This window comes from Metarhizium acridum, assembly GCF_019434415.1.
Source record: "Metarhizium acridum strain ARSEF 324 chromosome Unknown scaffold_31, whole genome shotgun sequence".
Taxonomy (NCBI): Eukaryota; Fungi; Ascomycota; class Sordariomycetes; order Hypocreales; family Clavicipitaceae; genus Metarhizium; species Metarhizium acridum.
This window is the reverse complement of record NW_027094018.1, coordinates 1,901,368-1,915,278: the sequence shown is the minus strand read 5'-3', so window position 1 is coordinate 1,915,278 and position 13,911 is coordinate 1,901,368. Positions and strand designations below refer to the sequence as shown.

At 50.5% G+C, this 13,911-nt stretch overlaps 3 protein-coding genes across 3 annotated transcripts; all 3 read right to left on the bottom strand.

Annotated features, from left to right (window-relative positions):
- Positions 1-57: 57 nt before the first annotated feature.
- J3458_005438 (uncharacterized protein) lies at positions 58-4,175 on the bottom strand. Its single transcript, XM_007812456.2, has 2 exons — positions 2,771-4,175; positions 58-2,694 (listed from the first exon to the last, which is right to left on the bottom strand). Exons 1-2 carry the CDS (start codon positions 3,277-3,279, stop codon positions 834-836), a joined length of 2,370 nt encoding a protein of 789 aa, XP_007810647.2. The 5' UTR covers positions 3,280-4,175; the 3' UTR covers positions 58-833.
- A 4,598-nt stretch (positions 4,176-8,773) lies between these two features.
- J3458_005437 (uncharacterized protein) lies at positions 8,774-9,703 on the bottom strand (the record flags this gene model as incomplete). The annotated part of the gene is made up of 1 exon (XM_007812455.2): positions 8,774-9,703. One exon carries the CDS (start codon positions 9,701-9,703, stop codon positions 8,774-8,776), a length of 930 nt encoding a protein of 309 aa, XP_007810646.2.
- A 151-nt stretch (positions 9,704-9,854) lies between these two features.
- Positions 9,855-12,458, bottom strand: J3458_005436 (uncharacterized protein; the record flags this gene model as incomplete). Its single annotated transcript, XM_066118802.1, has 1 exon — positions 9,855-12,458. The coding sequence occupies exon 1, from the start codon at positions 10,518-10,520 to the stop codon at positions 9,855-9,857; it is 666 nt and encodes a 221-aa protein (XP_065976323.1). The 5' UTR covers positions 10,521-12,458.
- Positions 12,459-13,911: the final 1,453 nt, after the last annotated feature.

Here is a 13,911-nt window from a genome sequence, read left to right as displayed (position 1 = left end):
CAATGACACCGGGCCTTAATTTGCATATTTTGTCTGTTGCCTACAATTATCCATGATTTCTTGCCAATTTTTTTTTACTTCTGAGGCTTTCTACAGTCATTCATCACCTCCGGCAACATAGTAGCAGCACAGCCTTCATTCACCAAATTAATTCACAAGCACATTCCATGTTACATATTATTGTCATCGACCATGTCGGGCAGGCTTTTCTCCCTATATATACTAAATGCTCTTGACATGGTATTTCGGGCATCAGCTTCTCCCAAAGGCTGAAAGAAACAATGGAACAAGAAATTTGCCAGTCTAGGCGCGTCGCAATGAAATTCTGTGCCTGCAGCGAGCGACGAGCGCTGCGGCCACATGATGATGCCGCGGTCCATATAAAACCGTGAAAAAAAAACCTCAATAAGACATATAATGAACGAACGCCGATTTTGTGCATCTCATCGTCACGCAACACCTCCCACCCTCATTTATTGCCCAGGGCCAAATCGAAGAGCTGCAAACCATCATAAGTACACTGCATCCTTCACCTGCAACCAGGGAAGCCGTGACACTTCATAAACACGGTGTAATAAAAACACCTGGCAAAAAGTAGTACCAGAAACACTGCCCTTCTCGAGTATCCCTTTTAGACGAGAGTGCTGCATGTAGAAAGATTGAAATGAATTTGAAGAAAACGAACTGGGTATCCCAAATGGACGAAGCTGGTTTCGCCATGAAGCAGAGGAATGAAAAGAATCAGAGCAATCGCGATAGGCTAGCTAATGCAGGCTTTGGGGTGACCACCAATATGCTATGGAGTGACGTTGCCAAAATCAGTGGCCAGTCCCTTAGCCAATAGCCAGTTCGAATCCAGACTTGTGGCCGGGCTTTGTGGGTTGTGTATTTTTGATGGGGTGAAGCATAACCGATGGCAAGCAGGTGCGTCCATGTTTCTTCTCCCAGTCGGCCCCCCCAATGTCGTTGTCAACCCAGCCCATCCAGTTGTTGTAGAGTCGGTTTGGCGGCTCAGCACGGTAATACCAAGTGGTACCTTGGAAACGACGCTCCCTCCCCCAGCCAAACGGTGATCCACGGCCACCAGATTCGCCATCAGGTCCAGGGTTGAACCAGTTGTTGAGGAATCCCCCCTTCCAATCCCGATCCATGAAAACTGGATGGGGAGCGAAGACAGTCTTCAGGCCATGAAGCAATGCAACCGTCTGCGCAGTCATCTCAGACGCGACATGCTGACCACGCAAGTTCTCAACGTGCATGATGTCAAGGAGACGTTTTGAAATTCGGGACTGGGTGACGATGGTTGTGCGTCGAGGCAGGTCGGTAGACTTGTGGTTTTCGTCGCTGTAACCCCAAACGTGATTTGATATAATCCACTGGCTGTCGACAGGATCAAAAATAGGGCCAACACTAATGAAATCGGCTTCTTCACCGACACCCCATTCATAGTTATCCTCTTCATGAGATGCCACCGGGGGTTTAGGACCGACAGGCCTGACAAACGGCAGCTCAGGAGGCCCCCAAACCGTCTTGTTGCCTCGCTTCTTTGCAACCTCTTCGCGGAAGGAGGTGTCATAGTCGCCGTGGTACTCAGGAATGTAGTAACGCTCGTTTCGCTCCCACAAATATTTCCGAGGCTGTTTCTTCGCAAATGCGGACAGCTTCTCGAGAAGGTCGTAGTGGTGACCCGTGTATCGGAAATCCATCTCCCAGTTCCAAATGTGATCGAATTGTGGGTGATCCTGACTGAACTTCTGGACCGAAAGCCACTGAGCGCTGTGGACGGCTCGTGCGTACTCGTCTGTCAACTCAGGGTACACATCCCAGACCTGGTGGTCGTTCCACAAGACTGTCATGCCGTGGAACTCTGCAGGCACATTCTCCTTGAGGACGGTTTGGTACAGTTCGTCATCGTCAAAAATTGGAAGACTTTGATTTTTGGAGTGGACTAGGAGGAAGACCTCATATTGCCCACCAGTCTTGAGACTGAGTTCGCTCACCAGGGCACGAATGACTTGTCTGTCGTTGTCGGTGTACTCCATTCCCGTGTACGATCGAAGCAGGAGGGCCGTTCGAGACTCCTTGGTGATCTGGCCCTGCTTCGCGCCAACGGATCTTCCCTTGATTTTTGGCGCTTCTGTCTTGATGTGCTCGGACTGGGTTCCCTTTTGTTGATTCTCGGAGTAGTTGTTAAGATAAGGATTCCTCTTGCTCATAGTCATGTCGAATCGGTCAGCATTCTGCTTCAAACAGTGCTTTTGTAATTCACCCCAGTTGACGTTATCCCAGTCAATAGGTTTATACGATCCCCCTACCTTCTTCTTCATCTCCTGGAGCCCGTACTGGCCTAGGCGGGAATCACGTTCCCAGCACAAGTTGGGGTCAATACCAAACAAATCGTAGCCCCCGAACTTGGTCTGAGGCCATCTCGCTGGGCGACCGCGGTAAACGAGCAAGTCTTCAACAAATTCGCCGGTGGGACCCTTGCAAGGCACATAAGGGGCATGGCCACTTTTCTTCCATTCGTCGCCATTGTAGTCGGGATAAGGGTTAAATCGCATAGGCTGATCATCACTCAACTTGAATTTCACATTCGGATCCTCACGAAGGCACTTGCTTTGTTCTTCGGTTCGGTTGTCCTTTTGGATCAGCTGCTTGAGTGTGTTGCCATAAATTAGGTTGGAGTTTGCGAGTCTGGGCGTACAAGATTAGCGCCTTTTCAACAAAATTGGCAATGAAAGGACAGTCAACACGACGGATGAAAACGTACTTTGCGGTGGTTTTGTAAGCGTAACGCCACATTTTTCGCAAGTCTTTCTCGTGCTGTAGTCTGGCAACATCACCGGCTTCTCTGTGCGTGCCGTCGGTTTCGTAGCCAGGCAGGACGTCGTCGTTGGTCTCCGGATCGTCTGGGTCGGACCAATAGGTCAGATCCTCAATGTCGATTTCCCAACCCGCACGAGTACCAGTAGGTTCTTCATGGTGATGGCCAGGGTCGGGCTTGAGGGTAATGTCCTCCGGCTTGGGGTTGGAGAGCGGATTTTCGTCGAGTTGGTTGTTTTTCGTGTCCTTTGCCGAACCTTGCCTCTCCGTGTTTCCACCCTTAGTGTAAGGGACAATGTGCAATCTTGGCGAAGGACCGCTAAAGACCAGAAAGTAAAGCGATAGTGCGGCCAAAATGATGAAGACGACCGACCTCGGTCTCAGCCGAGACAACATGGTTCGTCGTCCTTGAGGGTGTAGCATTTTATCCATTGGCCCCGTGCCAAGAAATGGCATAGACAGATATCTGACGTAAAATCCTCACCGGAAATGACCAGAGACTAATTGACTTGAGTTTCTCTGTATAATGAAGATAGAGTAACGAGAACCAGGCTGACAGTTGAAATTGGCCCGAATTTCGTTTTCGTTTGGATGTGGTGAATTAACGAGTGGCGAACGGATGGGCTCGAATCCCGGGAGGCAAAGAGGCTATACCTTGGTGCCGAGCTGACAGCAAGTCGACTTGGCAGGACGAAAAGCCAACACAGATGGCAAAGAGATATGCGACAGCCTGCTGGTCGTAGTCCCGCGTTGGTTGGGTTTGGTGGAATAACAGACTCTTGCCTAAAAGCAAAGTTCGTGGTCTGCAAATGGAAAGTGCTTCCAACTGTCACGGCACCGAGGCTCAAAGCCCCAAGGTAGTGTCTTGGCTTGACCACGGGGCGTTTCAAATCCTGAAGACGTGAGTCCGGGGAATTAATGGAGCATTATCTTGACATTTCAGTTGAGACAAGTCGAGTCTGTCATGCGCGCGAACGGGGTGAACTGGGTAATGGAGAACTGGGTACCCGATTAGACAGTTCCGGCACCGCAAACGAGAGGGCCTCGCGGGGGATGAGAATAAAAAGAACGGAAAGGGCCAAAGGCGAGTCGAAGCTGGTGCGATGGAAGAAGCGAGAGGCGTAAACGCAAATGATAAAGATAAAACAGCCAGGCTCAAAAGAAAAAAAAGAATCGAGCTGCACCAGTGACGGGAGCAGCGAAAAGTGACCAGTTGACCAGGCAAGCCAGGCTGGTTGACTTTCAGAAGGGGGTGAGCGCACTCGGGCCGCTCAAGTGCCAGGGTGGAGAGTCAATTGGTGCCACCAGCCGGAAGGGGGAGGGCGAGAGGGGTGGGTGGTGTCTTTAATGGCTTGGTGCCGCAGTGTCTGGTTTGGCTTGAGTTTGTTTGAGCTTGCTAAAGAAGAAGGCGGGCGGGGCGGCTTGAGGTTTACGAATACAATGCGCCACATCAATGTTGCCATGTTGTCTGGCCGCCTTGGTGTGTTGCACCTAGTAGACGAGGAGTCGACGGGGCTTCCAATAACCATTGATGGCTATTGGCCGCCAACGCCGACACCATCGGCTGATCTGCTCAGACATACAAATTCAAGGGGAGTATGGAGCAGCGGACCTGGAGAGTTGCTCGAGTCTGGCTGTGAGGGACATCTGGATCCACTGGCGTCAAATGCTAGAACCGCGAACCGGCACTGGGGTGCTGGGAGGTCTCATGGAGCTTGCTCACCTTGCGGGGACCCATTCGCCCCATAACCTCAGCAATGTAACTCGGTCTGATTGGCCTGTGACACTTGTTAGCGGTCCCCTCAAGGTGCCGCAACAACAGCGATGGAAGCCAGCTGGATACCCCTTTGGCTGTGCTAAGGTGCAAGTCAGGTATCGGCCCCATTTTTTCTGCGATACCTAACGGGTACCTTTTTAGCGTCAAAAAGGCCCCATACGCTATGTTCGGCTGTAATATGTGCGATGTAGCTCTTTGTAACTCACAGCATTACGAGTACTTCTATCATCATATAATTTCTTAGTGTGGTTAGGTACCTTTTAATAATTGGCTCCTTATTGGCCCATACCCCGGTCCGCTACAAAAGCTGCACCTTCGCACATTCAAAGGGATAAGCTACTTAAGTAGTCATCCTGCAGTTCAGCAGTCTAGTCACCAACTCGAGCGCTGAGCGCTGTCGCTCCCTACTACAGAGCACCAGATGGAAGGACAGCACGCACAGGTGCTGAGTGCTGATGGCACGTTCTCAAACACTCAGGCGTTGCTTGTTGCTTCATGTTGCACGGAGCAATACAGAACGATGCAGAGCAAACAGTTGAGTCATTTCCCGCAACTCCGTGTTGATACTATGTTGATCCGTGTCCACCGGCTCCGACTATGTTCCATCCCCTGGACAGTGCCATGTTTGTTCCAGGCAGAGTGTTTCCTGCGCAGCCTTGACCACCGTTTGACAACTTGGTTAGTATTCCTACCACAAATTCCCACCGAGTGGACATGCATGGAATCAGCCAAGGTTGTCAGAAGTTGAAATTGTCAATCTAAGATGCCTCGAGCTTAGTGTGGGTCACTGCTCCTGGCCGTACAGCTTCTTTCCTGCGGCAGGAGTCTCGTCGGTCTGGTCTGGTACGGAGTAGTAGTACATACATGTCTGGTAATTTATCCGTAACAATAATAGCTCTTCAGGAGGTGTATGCACATTGCAGTGTAACATGCTTGTCGGATGCGTTCAAAAGCCATGATGGCCAAGAATCGCCAACGATCCGGCAAGCACGCATTCTTGTTTTGGTAGTACTACGTCATTTTGTGCGACTTTGTTCCTCAAAATTTTTCAACTTTGCGCTGGATTGCACAATGGCTTTTGATATCCAGTCTGGTTCTCTTGGGCCCCAGACTGGGGGGCAACTGGGGCCGTTGTGGCGCGCAGAGCGGCGGGTTTACCCCAATGGGTGTGGGCAAGCAATTTAACTACCTAGGTACCTAGGTACCTATAAGCAGGGAAATAGAGTGGAGACGCTGCTCTCTTTTGCTGGCACTCGTTGATTTAACCAGGAGATTTGACGGATTTTGCGATATTTTCGACATATTGTAACATCAAAAGCCACATTTTGGTGCGCCAGGTCGGATGGGGTCACATCAGGCAGCTGCAGCCGAAGCTGGATCAGAAGCTGACCCCGACATCTGGAAGTGCAGCAGCTGGCATTAACCTTGTACTCACTCCCGTACAACGGCCCACGGTCAACGATGAACGGTCTTGGCGGTCCATGGAGACTCGGCGTGTAGTACTGCATTTGGCAGACCAGGTGGAGCAGGCGCCGCTCTTGGGTCCATCCATCCGCAACCAACCAGACGGCTTTTCCTCGACAATAACCTGCCAAGCACGCGGGTTGCAAAAAAGGCCGCACACCCCACACCCACAACCACACACACAGATGCGCGGCCTTTTTTTGCAACCCGCGTGCCAAGGTCGACAAGATCGAACCGAACACCCGCTCAGTCGCGGAAACAACGACAGGGGAGAATCCCAGTGCCTGCCTGCGTCTGATCATTAAAGCCTCTTTCGCCCCTGGTAGAAGCGTCAGCCTCGCATTATCCAACTTGACATCTTCCAACGCACTTGTCTGACTCTTCTTCAAGTCACCCACCCCCCTTTATTACTTTGTAGATCGCCTGCTCTTACGTCATCGATTGGCGCTTTCTGCTCCCCCTTTCACAGACCTCCTGATTTTACAGGAATGCAATGTGCAAACAGATGGGTCATCCGTGGGTCGTGCGCGACCCGCTCAAAGTCGCCGCAGAAGAGGCGCCAAGGTCTCATCCCTCAATCCGATGGTTCCTGTCCATCAACCCCCAAAACCCTGTTGCTGATCGAATACACACAGGCCATCAACGGCAACACGGGTACGAGGGTTTTTCTTACGACATCTTGCTGGTGCACTTCATCTATTTGAGCCATCGCCCGTGTTGATCTATGGAGGATACCCGCCGCAAAAGGAAGAACAGAATTCGCTACCCAGATACCTACCTAGGTAGGTAGTTTGACCGTTTAATCTTTCAAGGCGTCGGCCTGGTATGTTAACTGGGTCTTGTCAAGGGCCCTCTGTAGACGATGAGCTTGGCGCCTGGGGATAATCAATTTGGAGCGCAGACTCACAATACCAGGAACTACCTATTGAGCCCACACAAGCAAAGGAACAGATTCCACGTGCGCTCCATGCACTCTTACAATGTCTTATCGTGGTTTGTAACCGAGATCACGACTTGAGACAAAGCCACGGATTTGGGCTTCATCCGAATGTTCAACAAAGTCTCCCAAACAAGAAAAGAAAACAGCTGGAGGCGCTTGGAGTACGGCATTTAGCGTTGACGTTCCTCAATACAACAAAAGACCAGTACGATGACGGCAATGCTTAGTGACGGGACTGAATCGGCAGCAGTCGTCGAGGTCTTGGCCACCCGACAAGATGCCTCCAACGCCACAACTGCTGGCGTAGCTATTCTTGGCAACGACATAGCCTCAAGAATGCCCGCCATTCAACGCCACTCTGTCATCAAACAAACAATCCCTCCAACAGCATCATCGTGACATTCTCCAAAAAAGAAATAAATGATCAAGTCACCACCAATCAAAATCCATCTCACACATAACACCTCTCCTAGCTTAGCTCAAGGTAGAGTTCGATCAATCCCAACTATTCGTCTCCTTGATCACATTCTACAGACCAAGGAAGTTGTGTCAGAATAGTTGTCTCACAAGAATTTGGTTCGGGCAGCCCTCCACAGATGGTCAGCACAAATGCCGAGTAACAACTCTGTACAGCCAACCGCTGTGATAGTTCACGGCAGAGGTTTTGTCCCATGATTTAGGCCAATTCCTTGTCCAGCTACAGCAAAATATGCCGAGATGCATGCAGCCCTGACACCTTGTGAGAGATGCGTTGCTTGCACTTCGCTACTTGTCATACATAAGTTGTCACTTGTCTACCAGACTTTCGGGTTGTACTACAGTCCAGGACAGTGTCGAGTGTCTCATCACACCAAGATGATTTCACAAAAGGCCATCGCCAGACTGCCGTCCAATGAAAATTGAGACTGTATTTGTGAGGGATAGTTTCATGCCAGTATGAGCTAAAGTTTGACATACAGCTTACGAAATATGTTTTGAGGCCGTTGGACTTCAGGACGTCAGACAGCAAACATAATTCGCATATGTGACTCGGGCGCTTTTCTAATACGGATTTTAGTATTTACTTGTTTGAACTACATCCAACTTGAGGGCATATTAAAGAGTACTAACCACAGTAGAGACGTCAGGTATCAGTGTGAGAGGGATGTTGAAGATGCTTCCCTCAACACAATGTTTCTCGCTGTTTGCTTCTCGAAAGCCCGCACATGACACCCGAGTTAGGAAGACGAACGATTGCAATAGAATGGATCGCTCACGCGACAGTCTTCTTTATGAGACGAAAGCAAATGTGGTATCACTGCCTACAGGTTGCCAGAGTTCCTTCTCTCCCCGCGCAAACCCCCCCCCCCAAAAGAAAAAAAAAGAAAAGAAAATTGAAGTACACATAAATACCGCTTCCTTTATCCAGAATCCTTGTCCAAATGTTACCAAGATTTGTGGACCGATACCCTTCGGCCTCCCAGTTGGTTCCTTTATTCCAAAATATCGCAATTTATCCAAACAAATCCTGCAAGGACATACCGGTTCCTGCAAGGAGGACATATAAAATGCGACTAGATCGATAACTCGGAATTAATGCCCGAAAATATTACAATGATACATTGCAAAGAACAACATTGACGATGACCCCAGAAGCGGTACGGCTCTTTGCTGTGAAAAAGCCGAACAGATTATAAACTAATAAGTGATGATATGTTCATGACGAATCATAGGTCTCATGGCAGGTCAGTTATTGACCAAAGTCGCCTAATAAATCAATTCATATGTCTTCACATGTTCGTGTTGCCTAAGCGCGTCATGCGCTTGTTCATTCTGAACTGTTGACCTGCACCGACCCCGAGACGTCCTCCATTCGGAATACCGTTGGGCGGAGGTGGATAAGGTCTTCCTCCTTGACCAAGACGAGGTGCTGGACGTGCAGGGAGTCCTTGTGGAGCTCGAGTGCCAACGGCACCACGGGGTGGTCCGCGTTGATATGGCTCTGGCTCTGAAGACACCGCTGGTTGTACACGTTTCCACGCATCTCGCTCACAATAAGAGTGGCCGTCAACCTCGAAGTATCCTTCCGACAGAGATACGCCGCAGTCCAAACATCGAAAACAGCCGACGTGATATTTGACCCTCGCCTCATCCTCAAGGTATTGTCCTTCAATACCACGTCCGCAATCGCCACAGAGACTGCCGTTGAGTTCGTGGTAGTGCTGCTCGCAATAGGGTTTGTCGTCGAGAACGTAAAAGACGGACGACGAAAATGGCTCGGTACAAGTGGTGCAAACAAAGCAAGCCTTGTGATACTTGCCAGTTAGTCTACCGTCTGCCGAGGAAATGCTCTTGCCCCTAATGGCTAGTCCACAGGCTTTGCAGTCACCTCGAGATGGAAGCGCCAGCCTGTTGGGCATATCCTGTCGTTCCCAAGTATGCTGCCGTTGCGGAGAAGTAGTTTCCATTGGTCCATGGTCGTTTCTAAACCCCGCTGGGGCGTAATTGCTATCTTGAGGCGGAGAGGTACTATATCCTCTTCTAGAATGAGGTCGTCGTGGGCTGTCCCCGGACGCACCGTCAAACCGGGCGCTTCTAGGGGAGACACCATACGGGGACTCGACCATTCGCGAAGAAAATCTCTGTGAAGCCGGTGCAGATGGATCGATGCGCAAGTCTTCGGGCTTCAGCTTGTCCGTTGAGAAAACAGCTTCATTCATGTCGCGGCTTTGGTCAGCTTGATAGGTTTCTGAGCTAGTTGGACTCGTTAGTGCAGTGCTTCGGCTTGCACGGCTAGAGTCAGAATATCCGGATGATGCTGAAACGGACGGTGTATGGTATGGATTCCCAATTCCAAATTCTGCGGCCAGATCAACCGAGCTCGTGTTTCTCAGACTGTATTCTGGCAGCAAGCTTGTGCGAGGAGGAGGCTTGCGTGAGGTAATCTGGGCCTATCGACCTCTTGTACTCGTGCCCATGGCCTCCTTCAGTGCGTAAGCGCTCGGAACGAGACCCTGGCGCTGAAGTTACCCGCTGTGTCTGGAAGTGATTTGTTGTTGGAGAAAGCTTGGGATACGTTTCAGACCGGCTAAGCGTCGCCGAACCATTCGAGTCTGGATTCTTTGGGGGTCCAAATCCTCCATATCCATCCTTTCGGGGCAGTCTCGGCGGCAGCGGTTCTTCTGAAGGAGCCAATTTTTCCAGTGAGTCCTTCCGTTGAGGATATGGGTTCTTGGCTGTTAATAATTCTCTCATAGGATCAAACGGGCCTGGAACATAGGTATTCATCTTGGTCATAAATCCTCCGCTTAACGGCTTATCAAAGTTTTCTCTGTTTGTTTCCTCGAATCCACCATACCCTCCCGATCGTGTAGCTGGGTTGGCAGACATTGGTGTCTCCCACCTGGCATCAATAGGTTTCCTAAAGCCGAAGGAGTCATGGGCCTTGCGTGAACTCTCGTGCCTATTGGGATATATTGGGGACGCATCCCGCGATTCACTTGGCAGACTTACAGGGGTCAATTGACCACGATGCATGTATGTTTGGCCTGGCAACCAGTCAGTGGTTTTTTCAGGCTAGCAGAGAGCAACCCGAGCGACTTACCCATTGAACCTGTTTCTACGGGAGGTGGTGTGCCATGTTTGGGATAAGGTGGCTTGGTGAATTGGCTCTCAAATTCATCATTTGAATCCAGAGGTGGTGACACTGCCTCGTGATTAGCCCAGAGTTGCGCTGACGGAGAAAACGCGATATAACATACATTCTGCTGTTGGACCAGCACAGAGATGGTCTCCCATCATGGAAATTTCCACCTGATTACCACATAATGAACATTTTATTGTCGGCAAAAATGTTGATTCCCTTGGCAGCGCCATGGTGGTTAACGGGTTCGGAGCCCCAAGTAGTTGCTGCTATCCCTCTTGAAGTCGTTCTCGGAGAAACCAACACGCCAAACACGCATTCGATATCTGGCGAGAACACGGCAGTTGTCGGCAGCCGGAGGAAGGGAGGGAAGGAGAACTATCTTTCCAGCGAAGCTTGCTTCATGTACGAGAAAGAAAAGATTTGCGAAGGCAGGAGAGGGCTGATTCGGTCTCCCTGTCGTGTCTCACTGACACAGGTTGCCTCTACCGTAGCCAGGTGTGCCAACAACACGACGTCGATTGAATCAGTACTGACTAGGTATAAGGACGAGGCGAAGTCGAAACACAGAGGCTGACGCTGTTCATGCAACAGAACTGGCGGAGACCTTGTTTGCAAGCAAGTCACTATGTTTCAATGGTCAAGTTGTCGATGTTTCCTACAGGCAGCGGGATGTGCGTCTCTGCTTATTCAGTACCGAGCAACGGGATTTGTTGATTCCGACAAAGTAGAGGCGATGGGTGAAACAGCGAGCTCATGGAAGCAGAAATGGAAGAATGTGCAATGACGGTGCAATGTGATGGACGATGTTTTAGAGATGGTCAGCAACTGGGAGGTGATGCACGATGTGTCTCGAGTCTTGTCGAGGTATGTATTCAAAGTAGTGGAACCCTGGCCGACCCCTGATCCGGCGGCTTCGCCTGTTCTCTTTTAATACCGGCTCTAATCACCTTGAGTGACGGGCTTGCACAGGCCTGCAACGTCGGCCTCGAGTGGCGCCAACCAGTTCGTGCAGGTAGGTGTTCAGATCGAGTCCCGAACACAAACGCGACTTCTCCGGCTTCTTCAGGCTTCTTAGGCTAAGACGGTGATGGCGGTGGGGACGGTTCGAGTAGTTCTGTGCCGGCGGCGATGGTTTGGCTTGTGCGGAGACACACTCGTATTGGGAAGGCACAACATGAACCTAGTAAACATGCGACAAGGTGCCTACCGTGAGACTGGACCCTGGCCAAAAAGGAGAGAAAAGAGAGAGAGAAGTTTTCAGTGGGACAAATTACGGCAAAAACCCAAAAAAAGAAGAAAGAAAGAAAAAATGAGTAATCCTTCGCCTCGTATTCTCAAGGGTCCGGGTGAAGTCGAGGTGAAGTCGGTTCTCCCGTCGATGCTCCGTACGGGAAATGGTTCCCCTAATAAAACTTTCTGCACGTTCGGCTCCGGTGGACGAAGAGCCACCAAGTCGATGAGCGACACCTGATACACGACCAAGTGAGCACAGGATGGGTCCATTATCAATCACACAAAATGGGTCAGGACTTTGGTTGCTATGCGATAAAGCTCTATTGAATTCAAACGACCGCCACAAATTGCCCTTCAGGGCGGATGCGAAGCCAGGGAGACGCTGTGAATGGTTCTGGACAGGCGACCCGAAACCGGGGAACATCTTCAGGGCAGGTTGGTGGCAAGCAAGGAGGATCGACGTTGGCCCTTGACGTTGGCAACCATGACAGCCAAGGGTTGGAAAGCCCCCTTCGGCCCTTGAGCTTTTCTGACCCTTCACTAGAGGGCTCCCTGGAGCTTCGCCCCGAATTTGCTCATTAGCTACACAATTTACTGCTTCTGTGTCAATATGGTCTTATTTTTTTTTTTCCCCTTTCCTTTGGCCCTGCTTCGGACAATTATTCCAAGTCCCGATCCACAGTCCATCGAGTGCCGAGTCAAAGCTGAGGGTGAAACGCAGGACACTTGGCCATACAATCTGGTACCCCTACTCCGTACGGAGTATCCGCACTCTGATATGGTCTTCCAATAGTTTCCCGCCGTCTCGCCGCGATATCGCCACGCATAAACCACCAGCTCTGCACCATTGGTTCATTGCTTGGGGCTTGGTATATACGCCTTACTCGCCAATCGTACGAGAACACGCCCAACATTAATGTCGACGCAGGAAGAGGTTGCTTCTTCTCCATGGCTCTGCTTTACGGAGTACTCCATATTTTATCAACTTAAAACACCCTTTACCCTAATCAAGCATTCAGTGGCTACGCCAAACTCGGGCTGGTGTCCACAGCGTCATTTTCACCCGCCAGAGTGGATATGAGATGCATCCACAGCTCATTTGAGCGTGGATGAGTGTCACAGGTCTGCCGTTGCCCAAATTGTCAACCGTGGTGCGCTCCGACCGTCCAGACGCAGAGCGTCATCCGGGTACCTTGCACAAGCCCTGCCGTGGACCTAGGCCACATCCAAAAGAAGAACATTCCTGGTCCGTCTCAGGGCCAATGCTCTTGACTCTTGAACCGCAAGGAGGAGAGCTACCCGACCTCTGAATCGACTGAAGTCCACGGTTCACTCAACCCTTCCCGAAAGGGGATGAGGTTCAAGGGCCAATATATAAGAGACCATTCCCTGTTCTACCATCACTCTTCCTTTCCCGCATCACGCAATACGATACATGCTCTGCACACGACCAAACCCTGTTTGTCACTGCTTCTGCCCTTCCACTGACATTCCACACCGGAGGCACAGGCCATACACTACATGATCAGTGCGAAACAGTCCGCTTGTCAAGTAAGAAGCGGTCCAAGCTGCAAACCCCCGTGATGACGGAAGAAGGACACGCACAACTTGGCACCAATGAATATAATCATCTTAGTTCTGCCTCTTGGCTGAATACACAGTCAACAACAAACACCATACCCGATTTGGCCACCCAGGTAGCTCGCCAAGATGCTGATAGTACTCAAATCCTTGCTTAATCCCAGCCGTCCATTTCGTGACGGGTTGATCATTATTTTGCATTGAACCAGGCTTCAGGACGGGCAGCCAGCAAAGGTCACAATGCGCCGGCTCTGGGCAAAAAGCTTGTCCGCCAAAATTGGCTTACTACGCCCGAACATGACAAAACTTGGCACTCCGTGATATAACGTGGTCCTCGCGTGACAAGCTGGTGTGGAATGTCATCTGAGATTATTGTGCGTGATGATTGAACAGCGCAAAACCAGTACAGAGTACGGGGTAGATGCGCCGTAGATTACAAGTCGAGCCGTGTGAAATGAAATAGCCCTG

Coding starts and splice junctions, on each gene's coding strand:
- J3458_005438 (XM_007812456.2), bottom strand. CDS start 3,279: ATGCCATTTCTTGGCACGGGGCCAATGGATAAAATGCTACACCCTCAA. Junction 2,695..2,770: donor GCTTACAAAACCACCGCAAA/GTACGTTTTCAT, acceptor TTGTACGCCCAG/ACTCGCAAACTCCAACCTAA.